The sequence below is a fragment of the Nerophis lumbriciformis genome, linkage group LG24 (assembly GCF_033978685.3).
Source record: "Nerophis lumbriciformis linkage group LG24, RoL_Nlum_v2.1, whole genome shotgun sequence".
Lineage (NCBI taxonomy): Eukaryota > Metazoa > Chordata > Actinopteri > Syngnathiformes > Syngnathidae > Nerophis > Nerophis lumbriciformis.
In genome coordinates, this window is record NC_084571.2 from 10,335,186 (window position 1) to 10,350,270 (window position 15,085).

Below are 15,085 nucleotides of genomic sequence, written 5' to 3' on the forward strand. Positions count from 1 at the left end.
TGCATTAATGTATTATGTGCATTATACGTAATGTACATTAAAAATACCGAATATACATTTTCTTTAATTGTGCTTAATTGTGCACTGTGGTGCGTTCATTAAAACTCGAAATTAACCGAGTCATTCTATACAATAGTCAAACTATAGTCAAATCGGTCACGCCTTAAAAATACCATTACCATTAAATTACTTGCGTCAGGGTTGCTTAAAAATCTGGGAAGACGTCACACTTAGGTGCACAAAAAACCCCACAATACATCAGTCATATTCAGTATACCCCATTACTAAATATGTGTAAATGATCCAAACAGGTAAAAATATAGCTGAAAAAAACGCGGAGCCTATGAAGGCAGCACGGCTGGAGGTGACGTCACCGTTAGCTGCTCAGCACTCCAAGTACCCAAGACACAAACACACAGGGGGATGTTTAATTGTCCATCTGAGGACATTATTAGCACTAATTAATCGACACAAATCATGTTACATGCCTCGCTGTGCTTGCTTTGTTCCGTGTCTGTACATTCTTTATTGAAAAAAAAACAACATTGAGGTGCTCAGGGGTTGGGGGTGCGCTTTGGCTTTCCTCCACAGGCCGGTCTGACACAACATATTACTAAAGGAATTTCATTTATTTCTGCAAAAATAGTATCAAAATAATTTCAATTGCCTCTGTTTTGCAGTCATAGACAAACATAGCAGCAATACAAAAAAAGAGAGCTATTGGAACACGTAATACTATATCATTAAACGTTGCATTATTCACATTATTGTGTATGTCATCTACTTGTTCATTCCCGGTATGAATGCAAACCTAAACTGATCACAGTCATTCGATGGGAAAGCAAAAAAAAAGAAAGTTGACAGTTTTTTATGGCGTACTCACACGAGGCCAATTGCACCGTCTTAATGATAACCAGCACCTTTTATATGAGGAATGAAATAACAATACTCAAAATAGTACAAAAGTCATATCGCTCACATGCGCTACATTTGTGTGCACTCCCGTCCCAAGTAGTGACAGACTGCGCCACCTTCCACAATAGAAATCCTCATTAGAATGACTTGAAATAAGACAAAAAATAATCCACAAAGGCAGAGGAAATGCAGTAATACAGCCAAATAAAAGTAATCATGCGGGTATTAGCGTCAATACTTAGTGTGGGCACCAGCCAGCAGAACCTTGCCGTTGCAAATATTAAAAAAACACGGCCTTCCGCTTGTCCTGTACATTCTTTTGTTTGTGCTACTAAGGGGTTTCAGCCCGTTCTAAATTATATTTTCTGACTAGTGAGGTCACCCACTGCACCTTGTGCAATCTCACCAAGTCTGAAAATGTTTAGCTACATTTGTGCTATTATTGTTTAAATGTCAATAACATAAAAAAACTATCATTTGTGCTGTATAAAAAACATTTGCGCAATTATTGTTTTAATGTTGAAGTTAAAAAAAAACATTTGTGCTGCATAAAAAAACATTTGTGCTCTCAAAACATTTGTGCGATTATGGTTTTATTGTTAACAAAACATTTGTGCTACATTTATAAGGTATAAAAACATTTGTGCTCTCCAAAACATTTGCGCTATTGTTTTAATGGTAAAGTAAAAAAAAAAAACATTTGTGTTGTATAAAAATATTTGTGCTACATTTGTGCTCTCAAAACATTTGTGCAGTTATGGTATTAATGTTGAAATAAAACATTTGTGCTATGTCAAAAACATTGAAAAAATGTTTGTGTTGTATTAAAAAAACATTGCGTTCTGTATAAAAAAACATTTGTGCTACATTTGTGCTCTCAAAAACATTTGCGCTACTGTTTTAATGGTAAAGTAAAAAAACATGTGTGTTGTATAAAAACATTTGTGCTACATTTGTGCTCTCAAAAACATTTGAGCAGTTATGGTCTTAATGTTGAAATAAAACGTGTGCTATTGTTTTAATGTCAAAAACAATGAAAAAATGTTTGTGTTGTATTAAAAAACATTGCGTTCTGTATAAAAAAACATTTGTGCTACATTTGTGCTCTCAAAAACATTTGCGCTATTGTTTCAGTGGTAAAGTTAAAAAACACATTTGTGTTGTATAAAAAATATTTGTGCTACATTTGTGCTCTCAAAAACATGTGTGCAGTTATGGTCTTAATGTTGAAATAAAACATTTGTGCTAAATTTGTGCTGTATAAAACCATTTGCGCTATTGTGGTTTTAACATTAACATAAAAACTTTGTGCTATTATGTTGTAATATTAACAAAAACATTTGTGCTCTCAAAAACATTTGAGCGGTTATGGTTGTAATGTTAACATAAAACATTTGTGCCACATTTGTGCTTTCCAAAACATTTGTGCTATTATAGTTTTAATGTCAATAACATTTAAAAAATGTTTGTGTTATATCAAAAAAACATTGCGTGCTGTATAAAAAAACATTTGTGCTCTCAAATTTTTTTTTTGCGGTTATGGTTTTAATGTTGAAATAAAACATTTGTGCTATATTTGTGATGTATAAAAACATTTGCGCTTTAACGGTTTTAACTTTAACATAAAAACATTTGTGGTATTAATATTTCAGTATCAATTTGCATGTTACAGCGGGTGTGAATAATAAAACGTTAATAACATTCAAACCATAATAGCACAAATGTTTTGTTTGACAGCACAAACCAAAAACATTGTGCTATTATGGTTTTAATGTTAACATCTTAGTATTTAAACACAGCCCCCCCACCTTATCCTTAACATTTGTGCTAATAAGGTTTTAATGGTATTAACACTATATAAATATTCACATGCAGGCCCCTTACCTTGTCCAAATCAAAAACAATATATGTGCTTTTATGGTTACAATGTTACTATATTTAATTATATTCACACACGTAGTAACATGCAGATTGATACTGAAATATTAATATCACAAATGTTTTTTAGACAGCACAAATGTTCGGGACAAGTTTGGAGAGATTTGCACGTGTGAGAATAATAAAATGTTGACATTGAAAGCGTAATAGCACAAATGTTTTTTATTTTACATTGCAAACGAGCACAACTGTAGCACACACATTTTTTTTGACAGCACAAATGTAGCACAAATGTTTGCGACAACTTTGGGGAGATTTGGACAAGGTGCGTATGTGGAGGCGGGCTGTGTATGAATAGTAATAAAATGGTAATAACATATAGATCCTAATAGCACAAGTGTTGTTTTAAAGTGCAAACAAGCACAATCATAGCACTAACTATTTTGCTTGACAGCACAAATGTTTAGGACAACTTTGGGGAGATTTGGAGAAGGTGTGGTGCGGCGGGCTGCGTGCTAGAAGTAAAAAATGAGAGTAACATGAAAACCATTATAGCACAAATGTTTTCTTTTACATTGCACATGAGCACAACTGTCACACAAATGTTTTTCTTGACAGCACAAATGTTTGGGGAAAGGATTTGGTGAGATTTAAACAAGGTGGGGGGATGCCTGTGAATAATATTGAACGTTAGTAACATTAAAACCAGAATAGCACAATTTTTTTTTTCCAGCGTAAAAGAGCACAATTGTAGCACAAATGTTTTTCTTGACAGGAGAAATGTTAGGGACAAGTTTAAAAGGATTTGGACAAAGTGGGTGGTGGGAGGGTGCACATGAATAATAATGAATGTTAAAACGAAAAGCCTAATAGCACAAATATTTGTTTTACAGCGCAAACGGGAACAACTGTAGCACAACTGTAGCACAAATTGGGATTTGTCAGATTGAGAGAAATTTGGACAAGAAAGGGTATGGGGTTGATGTAAATAATAAAAAAACGGTAACATGAAAACCATAACACGTAGCACAAATGTTTTTTACAGCACAAATGTAGCACAAACGTTTGGTACACATTTGGAGAGATTTGGACAAGGTGGGGGGGGCTGCATGTGACTAATAATGAACGTTAGTAACATTAAAACCATAAAAGTACACGTTTTTTTGTTTTTTTTCCAGCGCAAAAGAGCACAACTGCAGCACAAATGTTTTTCTTGACAATACAGATGTTTGGGACAAGTTTAAAGGGATTTGGACAAGGTGGGTGGTGGGGAGATGCAGGTAAATATCATTGAACGTTAAGATGAAAACCCTAATAGCACAAATGTTTTTTTTAAAGTGCAAATGGGAACAACTGTAGCACAAATTGGAATTTGTCAGATTGGGAGAAATTTGGACAAGAAAGGGTGTTGGGGTGATGTGAATAATAAAAAAATTGTAACATGAAAACCATAATACGTAGCACAAATGTTTTTTTTACAGCACAAATGTAGCACAAACGTTTGGGACACATTTGGAGAGATTTGGACAAGGCGCAGTGCTGCGTATGCGTAATAATGAACATTAGTAACATTAAAACAATAATAGCACAAATGTTTTATTGTTTTTTTCCAGCGCAAGAGAGCACAACTGCAGCACAAATGTTTTTCTTGACAACACAGATGTTTGGAACAAGTTTAAAGGGATTTGGACAAGGTGGGTGGCGGGGAGATGCAGGTAAATATTATTGAACGTTAACACGAAAACCCTAATAGCGCGATTTGGACAAGGTGGGTGGCGGGGAGATGCAGGTAAATATTATTGAACATTAACACGAAAACCCTAATAGCACAAATGTTTGTTTTAAAGCGCAAACGGGAACAACTGTAGCACAAATGTAGCACAAATTGGGATTTGTCAGATTGGGAGAAATTTGGACAAGAAAGGGTGTTGGGGTGATGTGAATAATAAAAAAATTGTAACATGAAAACCATAATACGTAGCACAAATGTTTTTTTACAGCACAAATGTAGCACAAACGTTTGGGACACATTTGGAGAGATTTGGACAAGGCGCAGTGCTGCGTATGAGTAATAATGAACATTAGTAACATTAAAACAATAATAGCACAAATGTTTTATTGTTTTTTTCCAGCGCAAGAGAGCACAACTGCAGCACAAATGTTTTTCTTGACAACACAGATGTTTGGAACAAGTTTAAAGGGATTTGGACAAGGTGGGTGGCGGGGAGATGCAGGTAAATATTATTGAACATTAACACGAAAACCCTAATAGCACAAATGTTTGTTTTAAAGCGCAAACGGGAACAACTGTAGCACAAATGTAGCACAAATTGGGATTTGTCAGATTGTGGGGAATTTGGACAAGAAAGGGTGTTGGGTTGATGTGAATAATCAAAAAATGATAACATGAAAACCATAATACGTAGCACAAATGTTTTTTTTACAGCACAAATGTAGCACAAACGTTTGGGACACATTTGGAGAGATTTGGACAAGGCGCAGGGCTGCGTATGAGTAATAATGAACGTTAGTAACATTAAAACAATAATAGCACAAATTTTTTATTGTTTTTTTCCAGCGCAAGAGAGCACAACTGCAGCACAAATGTTTTTCTTGACAACACAGATGTTTGGGACAAGTTTAAAGGGATTTGGACAAGGTGGGTGGCGGGGAGATGCAGGTAAATATTATTGAACGTTAACAAGAAAACCCTAATAGCGCGATTTGGACAAGGTGGGTGGCGGGGAGATGCAGGTAAATATTATTGAACATTAACACGAAAACCCTAATAGCACAAATGTTTGTTTTAAAACGCAAACGGGAACAACTGTAGCACAAAGGTAGCACAAATTGGGATTTGTCAGATTGTGGGGAATTTGGACAAGAAAGGGTGTTGGGTTGATGTGAATAATCAAAAAATGGTAACATGAAAACCATAATACGTAGCACAAATGTTTTTTTACAGCACAAATGTAGCACAAACGTTTGGGACAAATTTGGAGAGATTTGGACTAGGTGGAGCACCCCACCATGTCCAAATCTCTTCTCTCTGCATGTGAGGAATAATGAACGTTAGTAACATTAAAACCATAATAACACAAATGGGTTTTTTTTTCCAGCGCAAAAGAGCACAACTGTAGCACAAATGTTTTTCTTGACAGCACAAATGTTTTGGGACAAGTCTAAAAATATTTGGACAAGGTGGGTGGTGGGAGGGTGCATGTGAATAATAATGAAGGTTAACACGAAAACCCTAACAGCACAAATGTGTGTTTTTAAGGCACAAACGGGAACAACTGTAGCACAAATTGGGATTGTGTGATGTTTGGACAAGAAAGGGTGTTGGGTTGATGTGAATAATCAAAAAATGGTAATAACATGAAAACCGTGGTTTTTTTTACAGCACAAATGTAGCACAAACGTTTGGGACACATTTGGAGAGATTTGGACAAGGTGGGGGTCTGCATGTGAATAATAACAAACTTTAATAACATCCATACATCCATTTTCTACCGCTTGTCCCTCTCGGGTAGCGGGGGGTGCTGGAGCCTATATGTTAACATTAAAACCATAAAAAAAGAAAAATAGTGTGTGCTACAAAAAAACAAAAATTTGTGCTATTATGGTTTTAATGTTAATGTTCATTATTATTCACATGCAAGCCCCTCACCTGATCCAAATGCTTCCAAACATGTCTCAGACGTTAGTTTGTTTTTTTGGGCAAACGAGAACAAGTGTAGCACAAACTATTTTTCTTGACAGCACAAATGTAGCACAAGTGTTTGGGACAAGTTCGGAGAGATTTGGACAAGGTGGGGTGTGGGGAGATGCGTGTGAATAATTAAAACATGGTGAAAATATGAAAACCGTAATATCACAAATGTTTTGTTACAGCACAAACGTGCACAACTGTAGCACAAATATTTTCCATGACTGCACACATGTAGCACAAACATTTGGGACATATTTGGAGGGATTTAAACAAGGTAAGGGGCTTGCAATTGTATAATAACGAACATTAACATTAAAACCGTAATAGCACAAATGTTTGGTTGTTTTCCAGTGCAAACAAGAACAACTGTAGCACAAATTACTTTTCTTGACAGCACAAATGTTTTTCTTGACTGTACAAATGTAGCACAAATGTTTGGGACACGTTTAAAGGGATTTGGACAGGTGGGTGGTGGGGGGGATTGCATGTAAATAATAATAAACATTAATACAAAAACCCTAGTAGCAATAATGTTTGTTTTTTACAGCTCAAACGAGCACAATTATAGCACAAATGTAGCACAAATTGTGTTTTGTGAGATTGTTAGAGATTTGGAGAAGGTAAGGGGGTTGGTGTGAATAATTGAAAAATGGTAATAAGTTGAAAACCATAATACGTAGCACAAATGTTTGTTTTTTTACAGCGCAAACGAGCACAAATGTAGCACAAATTGTGATTTGTGAGATTGTTAGAGATTTGGCCAAGAAAAGGTGTGGGGTTGATTTGAATAATCGAAAAATGGTAACATGAAAACCATAATACATAGCACAAATGTTTTGTTTTTTTTACAGCGCAAACAAGCACAACTGTAGCACAGACTATTTTTCTTGACACAAATGATTGGGAAAAGTTTGGAGAAATTTGGACAAGGTGGCGTGTAAATAACTAAAACATGGTAAAAACATTAAAACCATAATATCACATGTTTTTTTTTACAGCACAAATGGTCACGACTGTAGCAAAAATGTTTTCCTTGACTTCACAAATGTTTTCTGGGACTGCACAAATGTAGCAAAAACATTTGGGACATGTTTGGAGGGATTTGGACAAGGTGAGGGGCTTGCATGTTAACATGAAACCATAATAGCACAGATGTTTGTTTTTTTACAGTGCAAAAGAGTGCAACAGTAGCACTTTTTTTCTTGACAGCACAAATGTAGCACACATTGGAATTTGTGATTTGTAAGACATTTTAACAAAAAAGGGGGTCGAGGAGCTGCATTGGAATAATAACAAAATGGTAGTAACATAAAAACCATAATAGCACAAATGTTTTTTACAGCACAAACGAGCACAACTGTAGCACAAATGTTTTCTTTGAAAGCACATACGTACTACAAACATTTGGTACATATTTTGAGCGATTTAGACGAGGTGGGGGGCTGCTTGTGAATAATAATGAGTGTTAATAACATTAAAACCATAATAGCACAAATGTTTAGATTTTTCTTGACCGCACAAATGCAGCAAAAATGGTTGGGGCAAGAAGTTTAACGAGATTTGGACAAGGTGTGTAGGGTTGGGGGGTTCTGGGTATGATTAATATTAAAACGGTAATAACATTAAGACTATAATTGCACAAATGTTTTGGGGGTTTTTCAGCGCAAACAAGCACAAATGTAGCACAAACTATTTTTCTTGACAGAACAAATGTAGCACAAATGTTTGGGACACGTTTGTAGAGATTTGCAAAAGGTGGGGGGGCTGCATGTGAATAATAATGAAATGTTAATAACATTAAACCGTAATACTACAAATAGTTTTTTTTACAGTGCAAACGAGCACAACTGTAGCCCAAACTACACAAATGTTTGGGACAAGTATGGAAGATTTGGGCAGGAAATGGGGGCAGGGGCTGTCGGGAATACCGGTAATCAAATAATTGTAGTAACATGAAAACTATAATAAAATGTTTTTTTTACAGCACAAAGGTGCACGACTGTCACACAAACATTTTTCTTGACAGCACAAACATAGCACAAATGTTTGGGACACGTTTAGAACGATTTAGACAGCAGTCTACCTTGTCTGTATGCACATGTGTCATGTGAGCAAGTTTTAATGTTGTAAATGTGATGTTTTATGTGTTGTTTACTGTTTTTAATGCAACCTTGCTGCTGCCCTCTTGGCCAGGTCTCCCTTGGAAAAGAGATCTCTGATCTCAATGGGATTTTTACCTGGTTAAATAAAGGCTAAATAAAAATAAAAAAATGGAGGGGAGCTGCATGTGAATAAAGATGAACGTTAGCATGAAAACCATAACAGCACAAACATTTTCCTTGGCAGCACAAATTTAGCACTAACAAGAAGTTTGGTGAGATTTGGACAAGGTGTGTGTGTGGGTGTGGGGGTGCTGGGTGACATCACTAGTTAGAAAATATATTTTTAGACTTACTTAGAAACTTAACAAATGAAAATGACTATGGCACAAACAAATGTTGCACAAACAAACAGAAGCAGTATTTTAATATTGCAATGACAAGAAGGGCCAGCTTCACACAGGTGCTAGGGGAGGGGCTAGGGGGATGTACCATCACGGTACAAATGACTTGGTGTGAGCACGCTGCTATTGTGTGAAAGTGTCTAGGCGTGTGTGTGTGTGTGTGTGTGAGACACCTGAGCTTACAGCAACAAGACAAGCTTAGGCACTGACAAAGAAGAAGCCCTAAAATCTTCATGTCCTCTCCAGGTCATCGCCGACTGGTGGTGCTTTCACAGTAACCGGGTCGTTTCAGGTGCTTCCAGTCCGCCTCGCTCTCGCAGCGTTTGACTTTGCAGAAGAACTGCTTAATCAGTGCCTTGGCCTCTGCTTTGACTGCGGGCCAACGGACACAAGAGTGAGAAGTCAAACATGAGCGCAGGTCGGGTGATCCTCGTCTTACCTTGACCCTTGGCCAGGCTCCTCCCCTCTGCCAGCAGGTGGGACAGATAGCGGGCGAAGGACTTAAACAGGTCCTAATAACAAAGAGCCGGAACATGAGATGAATTCATGTTAAATTTCCCAACATGGCCACCCAAACAAGTGTAATTTTAAAAACTTGTATTTTTCTATTTTAGCCTTTTGTCATTAAAAACACAATCAAACTTTTGATTTGAATTGTAAGTAGGCCTGTCAAAAAAATTGTAATTACTACCCAGATGTTATTAGTAATGCTGTCAAATAATACATTCTTAAAATCAGATTAATCATACTTTTGAATTTGGATTAATCATGATTATTCATCAGCATCACTAGTGGTGGAAACTCGCTTGCATGACTTCAATTAACTTAACAATTTAATCAAAATGCAATTTAATTGTTAGAATATTATTATTTATTGAATCAAAAATATGAATATTCACTGACTAACCGTATTTGCAAACAGTTAAAATTATGCACAATCAATAATGCTAATCAATATACAACAATTCTTCTCAACAAAAGAGAAGAAAAAAATCTAATTTAAAACATTTGTTTGCACGTACAACACTTAAGGCCTTTATTATATTAGTATGTGGAATCAAATTATAGAATGGTTAGGGAAGGAGTGGTGAGGACAGCGGAAAAGATCATCAGTACTCCTCTTCCTCCTATCCAGGAGATCGCAAAAAGCCGCTGCCTGACCAAGGCTCATAATATCTGCAGATACTCCTCCCACCCCCACCAAGGACGGTTTTCACTGCTGGACTCTAGAAAGAGGTTCTGCAGCCTCCGTAGCAGAACCTCCAGGTTCTGTAACAGCTTCTTCCCTCAGGCCGTAAGATTCTTGAACGCATCATAATAATCCCCTCAATTACCCCCCAAATGTGGATTAACTCGCTGGAATATAAAGACAATATAACATACATCCATAAACGTAATCTATTTATTTATATCTGCATCTTATTGCTCTTTTATCCTGCACTACCATGAGCTAATGCAACAAAATGTAGTTCTTATCTGTACTGTAAAGTTCAAATTTGAATGACAATAAAAAGGAAGTCTAAGTGCAATAAGTCAAACAATGTACTATGAGGTTGATAAATCTCAAAATTGTTAGTATAAGGAAAATTATACTTATTGAAAATAGGATATTATTCATCTCAATAGATGAATCATAACTGACCTAACTATTTATTAGGAGACATCATTGTACTACAAATTGAAAACAGGAAGTGAACATATGTGTAAGTAACTGCTACGAAGTGGAAAGCGGGTAGGGTTGAATAACCTTTGCTTCTTCCGACTCCTTCTCGGACAAGTCGTGTAAAGAGAAATTAAAAATATGTGATGTATCATGTTGAAACTCCATACATGTTCGAAATAAACTTCAACACACCAACCAACCAAGAATTGACAGAAGGTAAAGGAGCAAAATAAATTGTGACTGTGATTAATCTGCATATATACATGAATAATGCAATATTTTTCGTGATTAATCACATGAGTTAAATTGTTATTTTTGACAGCCCTCATTATTAGATTAAAATAATGTTCTTTGTCACCTAAAACACAAAGCTAACGTGGATGTTTTGTTCAACTAGTTTTGTTCAACACTGGTTCACTTTTAGCACTTTTCCTGTATGTTTAATGGATGTCCTGCTCTTGTTAATTAATCATGTAGAAACGCAGATTAATCGCATTACTTATCGCAAATGCTTCTTTAGCTTGGCCGCCAATGGTTACTTGAAAGGTTTTTAAAGGGCCAGTGATCAGGTAAATGCATACGTCAGTGCAAAGATTACATTTTGTGTGCAAGTACAAAACCCAAAACCAGTGAAGTTGGCACGCTGCGTAATTCGTAAATAAAAACAGAATACAATGATTTGCAAATCCTTTTCAACTTATATTCAATTGAATAGACTGCAAAGACAAGATATTTAATGTTCGAACTGAGAAACTTATTTTTTTTGTGCAAATAATCATTAACTTAGAATTTAATGGCAGCAACACATTGCAAAAAAGTTGTCACATGAGCATTTTTACCACTGTGATACATGGCCTTTCCTTTTAACAACACTCAGTAAACGTTTGGGAACTGAGGAGACCAATTTTTGAAGCTTTTCAGGTGGAATTCTTCCCCATTCTTGCTTGATGTACAGCTTAAGTTGTTCAACAGTCCGGGGTCTCCTTTGTGGTATTTTAGGCTTCACATTATCATTTATAATGCGCCACACATTTTCAATGGAAAACAGGTCTGGACTACAGGCAGGCCAGTCTAGTACCTGCACTCTTTTACTATGAAGCCATGCTGTTGTAACACGTGGCTTGGCATTGTCTTGCTGAAAGAAGCAGGGGCGTCCATGATAACGTTGCTTAGATGGCAACATACAGCATGTTGCTCCAAAACCTGTATGTACCTTTCAGCATTATTGGTGCCTTCACAGATGTGTAAGTTACCCATGCCTTTAGCACTAATACACCCCCATACCATCACAGATGCTAGCTTTTGAACTTTGCGCCTATAACAATCCGGATGGTTCTTTTCCCCTTTGGTCCAGAGGACACAACGTCCACAGTTTCCATAAACAATTTGAAATGTGGACTTGTCAGACCACAGAAAACTTTTACACTTTGCATCAGTCCATCTTAGATGAGCTCGGGCTCAAAGCCGGCGGCATTGTTTGTGAATGACTGAGCATTTCATGGAAGCTGCTTTTATACCCAATCACGGCACCCACCTGTTCCCAATGAGCCTGTTCACCTGTGGGATGTTCCAAATAAGTGTTTGATGAGCATTCCTCAATTTTCTCAGGCTTTTTTGAAACATGTTGCAGGCATCAAATTACAAATGAGCTAATATTTGCAAAAAATAACAAAGTTTGCCAGTTCGAACATTAAATATCTTGTCTTTGCAGTCTATTCAATTGAATATATGTTGAAAAGGACTAACAAATCATTGTATTCTGTTTTTATTTACCATTTACACAACGTGCCAACTTCACTTGTTTTGGTTTGTAATTTAAGACTAATAATCGCGATTAATCTATGCAAAAGTGCGATTAATCCGATTTTTAACAATTTAATCATTTGACAGCACTACCCATAAGAAATGTTTGACATCAGATTATTGTTTGTTAACCTTATTTAAGAACAGAACAGAAAGTTATTTACTTATGAGCACTGGTTTCACATACTCCATTACATTTACTTACGTAACTTGTCAGAGTAGTTTTAATGCAACATACTTTTTACTTTTACGCAAGTATTTTTATGAAGAAGAAACACAACTTTTACTTCATTACATTGACTTTTATTCCGATGACTATACTCATATATCCATCCATCTATCCATCTTCTTCCGCATATCCGAGGTCGGGTCGCGGGGGCAGCAGCCTAAGCAGGGAAGCCCAGACTTCCCTCTCCCCAGCCACTTCGTCCAGCTCTTCCCGGGGGATCCCGAGGCGTTACCTGGCCAGCCGGGAGACATAGTCTTCCCAACGTGTCCTCCTACAGGTCGGACGTGCCCTAAACACCTCCCTAGGGAGGCGTTCGGGTGGCATCCTGACCAGATGCCCGAACCACCTCATCTGGCTCCTCTCGATGTGGAGGAGCAGCGGCTTTACTTTGAGCTCCCCCCGGATGGCAGAGCTTCTCACCCTATCTCTAAGGGAGAGCCCCGCCACCCGGCGGAGAAAACTCATTCCGGCCGCTTGTACCCGTGATCTTGTCCTTTCGGTCATAACCCAAAGCTCATGACCATAGGTGAGGATGGGATCGTAGATCAACCGATAAATTGAGAGCTTTGCCTTCCGGCTCAGCTCCTTCTTCACCACAACAGATCGATACAGCGTCCGCATTACTGAAGACGCCACACCGATCCACCTGTCGATCTCACGATCCACTCTTCCCTCACTCGTGAACAAGACTCCGAGGTACTTGAACTCCTCCACTTGGGGCAGGGTCTCCTCCGCAACCCAGAGATGGCACTCCACCCTTTTCCGGGCGAGAACCATGTACTCGGACTTGGAGGTGCTGATTCTCATCCCAGTCGCTTCACACTCGGCTGCGAATCGATCCAGTGAGAGCTGAAGATCCTGGCCAGATGAAGCCATCAGGACCACATCATCTGCAAAAAGCAGAGACCTAATCCTGCAGCCACCAAACCGGATCCCCTCAACGCCTTGACTGCGCCAAGAAATTCTGTCCATAAAAGTTATAAACAGAATCGGTGACAAAAGGCAGCCTTGGCGGAGTCCAACCCTCACTGGAAACGTGTCCGACTTACTGCCGGCAATGCGGACCAAGCTCTGACACTGATCATACAGGGAGCGGACCGCCACAATCAGACAGTCCGATACCCCATACTCTCTGAGCACTCCCCACAGGACTTCCCGAGGGACACGGTCGAATTCCTTCTCCAAGTCCACAAAGCACATGTAGACTGGTTGGGCAAACTCCCATGCTTTGCTCAAGGACCCTGCCGAGAGTATAGAGCTGGTTCACAGTTCCACGACCAGGACGAAAACCACACTGTTCCTCCTGAAGGTTCGACTATCCGGCGTAGCCTCCTCTCCAGTACACTTGAATAGACCTTACCGGGAAGGCTGAGGAGTGTGATCCCACGATAGTTAGAACACACCCTCCGATTCCCCTATTTAAAGAGAGGAACCACCACCCCGGTCTGCCAATCCAGAGGTACCGCCCCCGATGTCCACGCGATGCTGCAGAGTCTTGTCAACCAAGACAGCCCCACAGCATCCAGAGCCTTAAGGAACTCCGGGCGGATCTCATCTAACCCCGGGGCCTTGCCACCGAGGAGCTTTTTAACTACCTCACAACCTCAGCCCCAGAAATAGGATAGCCCACCACAGATTCCCCAGGCACTGCTTCCTCATAGGAAGACGTGTTGGTGGGATTGAGGAGGTCTTAAAAGTATTCCCTCCACCGATCCACAACATCTGCAGTCGAGGTCAGCAGAACACCATCCTCACCATACATGGTCTTGACAGTGCACTGCTTCCCCTTCCTCATATATGTCTATTAATAACTGTTTGCAAATACGTATTCATTTGTCTGGTTAGTGAGACTTGTGTCACATGACTTTGTTTTACACTGTAAAAAGTGACATGACGTCATAACTCTTCAATGTTTACTTACAAAATAGGAAAAATAACACTTATATAATCAACTGTGTCTGTAGAAATATTGACATTTCAGCCAACAAAAAATCCACTTCAAATTAGAGAAAAGTTGGAAATGTTTATTTATGTTTTAGCTAGCATATGCGAACATTAGCCCGGTTATAACGTCATAAGTGACTCTAAAATGTGCATCTTTTGAAGTACATGCTGTAATAGTGCCACTATGTCTGTCTCACCGACACACACACCAACTACGCTTGTACTGCAAATAACATTTAAAAAAATCTAATAAATTAATAAAAAGTTACTCACCGGAACTTAGTACTTTTTTCACTGAATACTTACTCACACTCAATTATTTGAAAGACAATTTTTTTACTTGAGTCATATTATTCTAAAGCACAGGTGTCAAACTCAAGGACTGGGGTCTAGATGTGCCAGGGCCAATAGTGTTGAAAATAATGATGCGAAATAATA

At 38.2% G+C, this 15,085-nt stretch overlaps 1 protein-coding gene across 1 annotated transcript in view; it reads right to left on the minus strand.

Moving 5' to 3' along the window:
* Positions 1–432: 432 nt before the first annotated feature.
* Positions 433–15,085, minus strand: part of recql5 (RecQ helicase-like 5) — a 68,468-nt gene continuing 53,815 nt past the window's right edge. The window contains exons 18-19 of the mRNA XM_061981570.2: positions 9,448–9,520; positions 433–9,380 (exon numbers count right to left, since the gene is read on the minus strand). Of these exons, the coding sequence (XP_061837554.2) occupies positions 9,256–9,380; positions 9,448–9,520 (198 nt within the window). The 3' untranslated portion in view covers positions 433–9,255. The remainder of the gene's footprint in view (positions 9,381–9,447; positions 9,521–15,085) is intronic.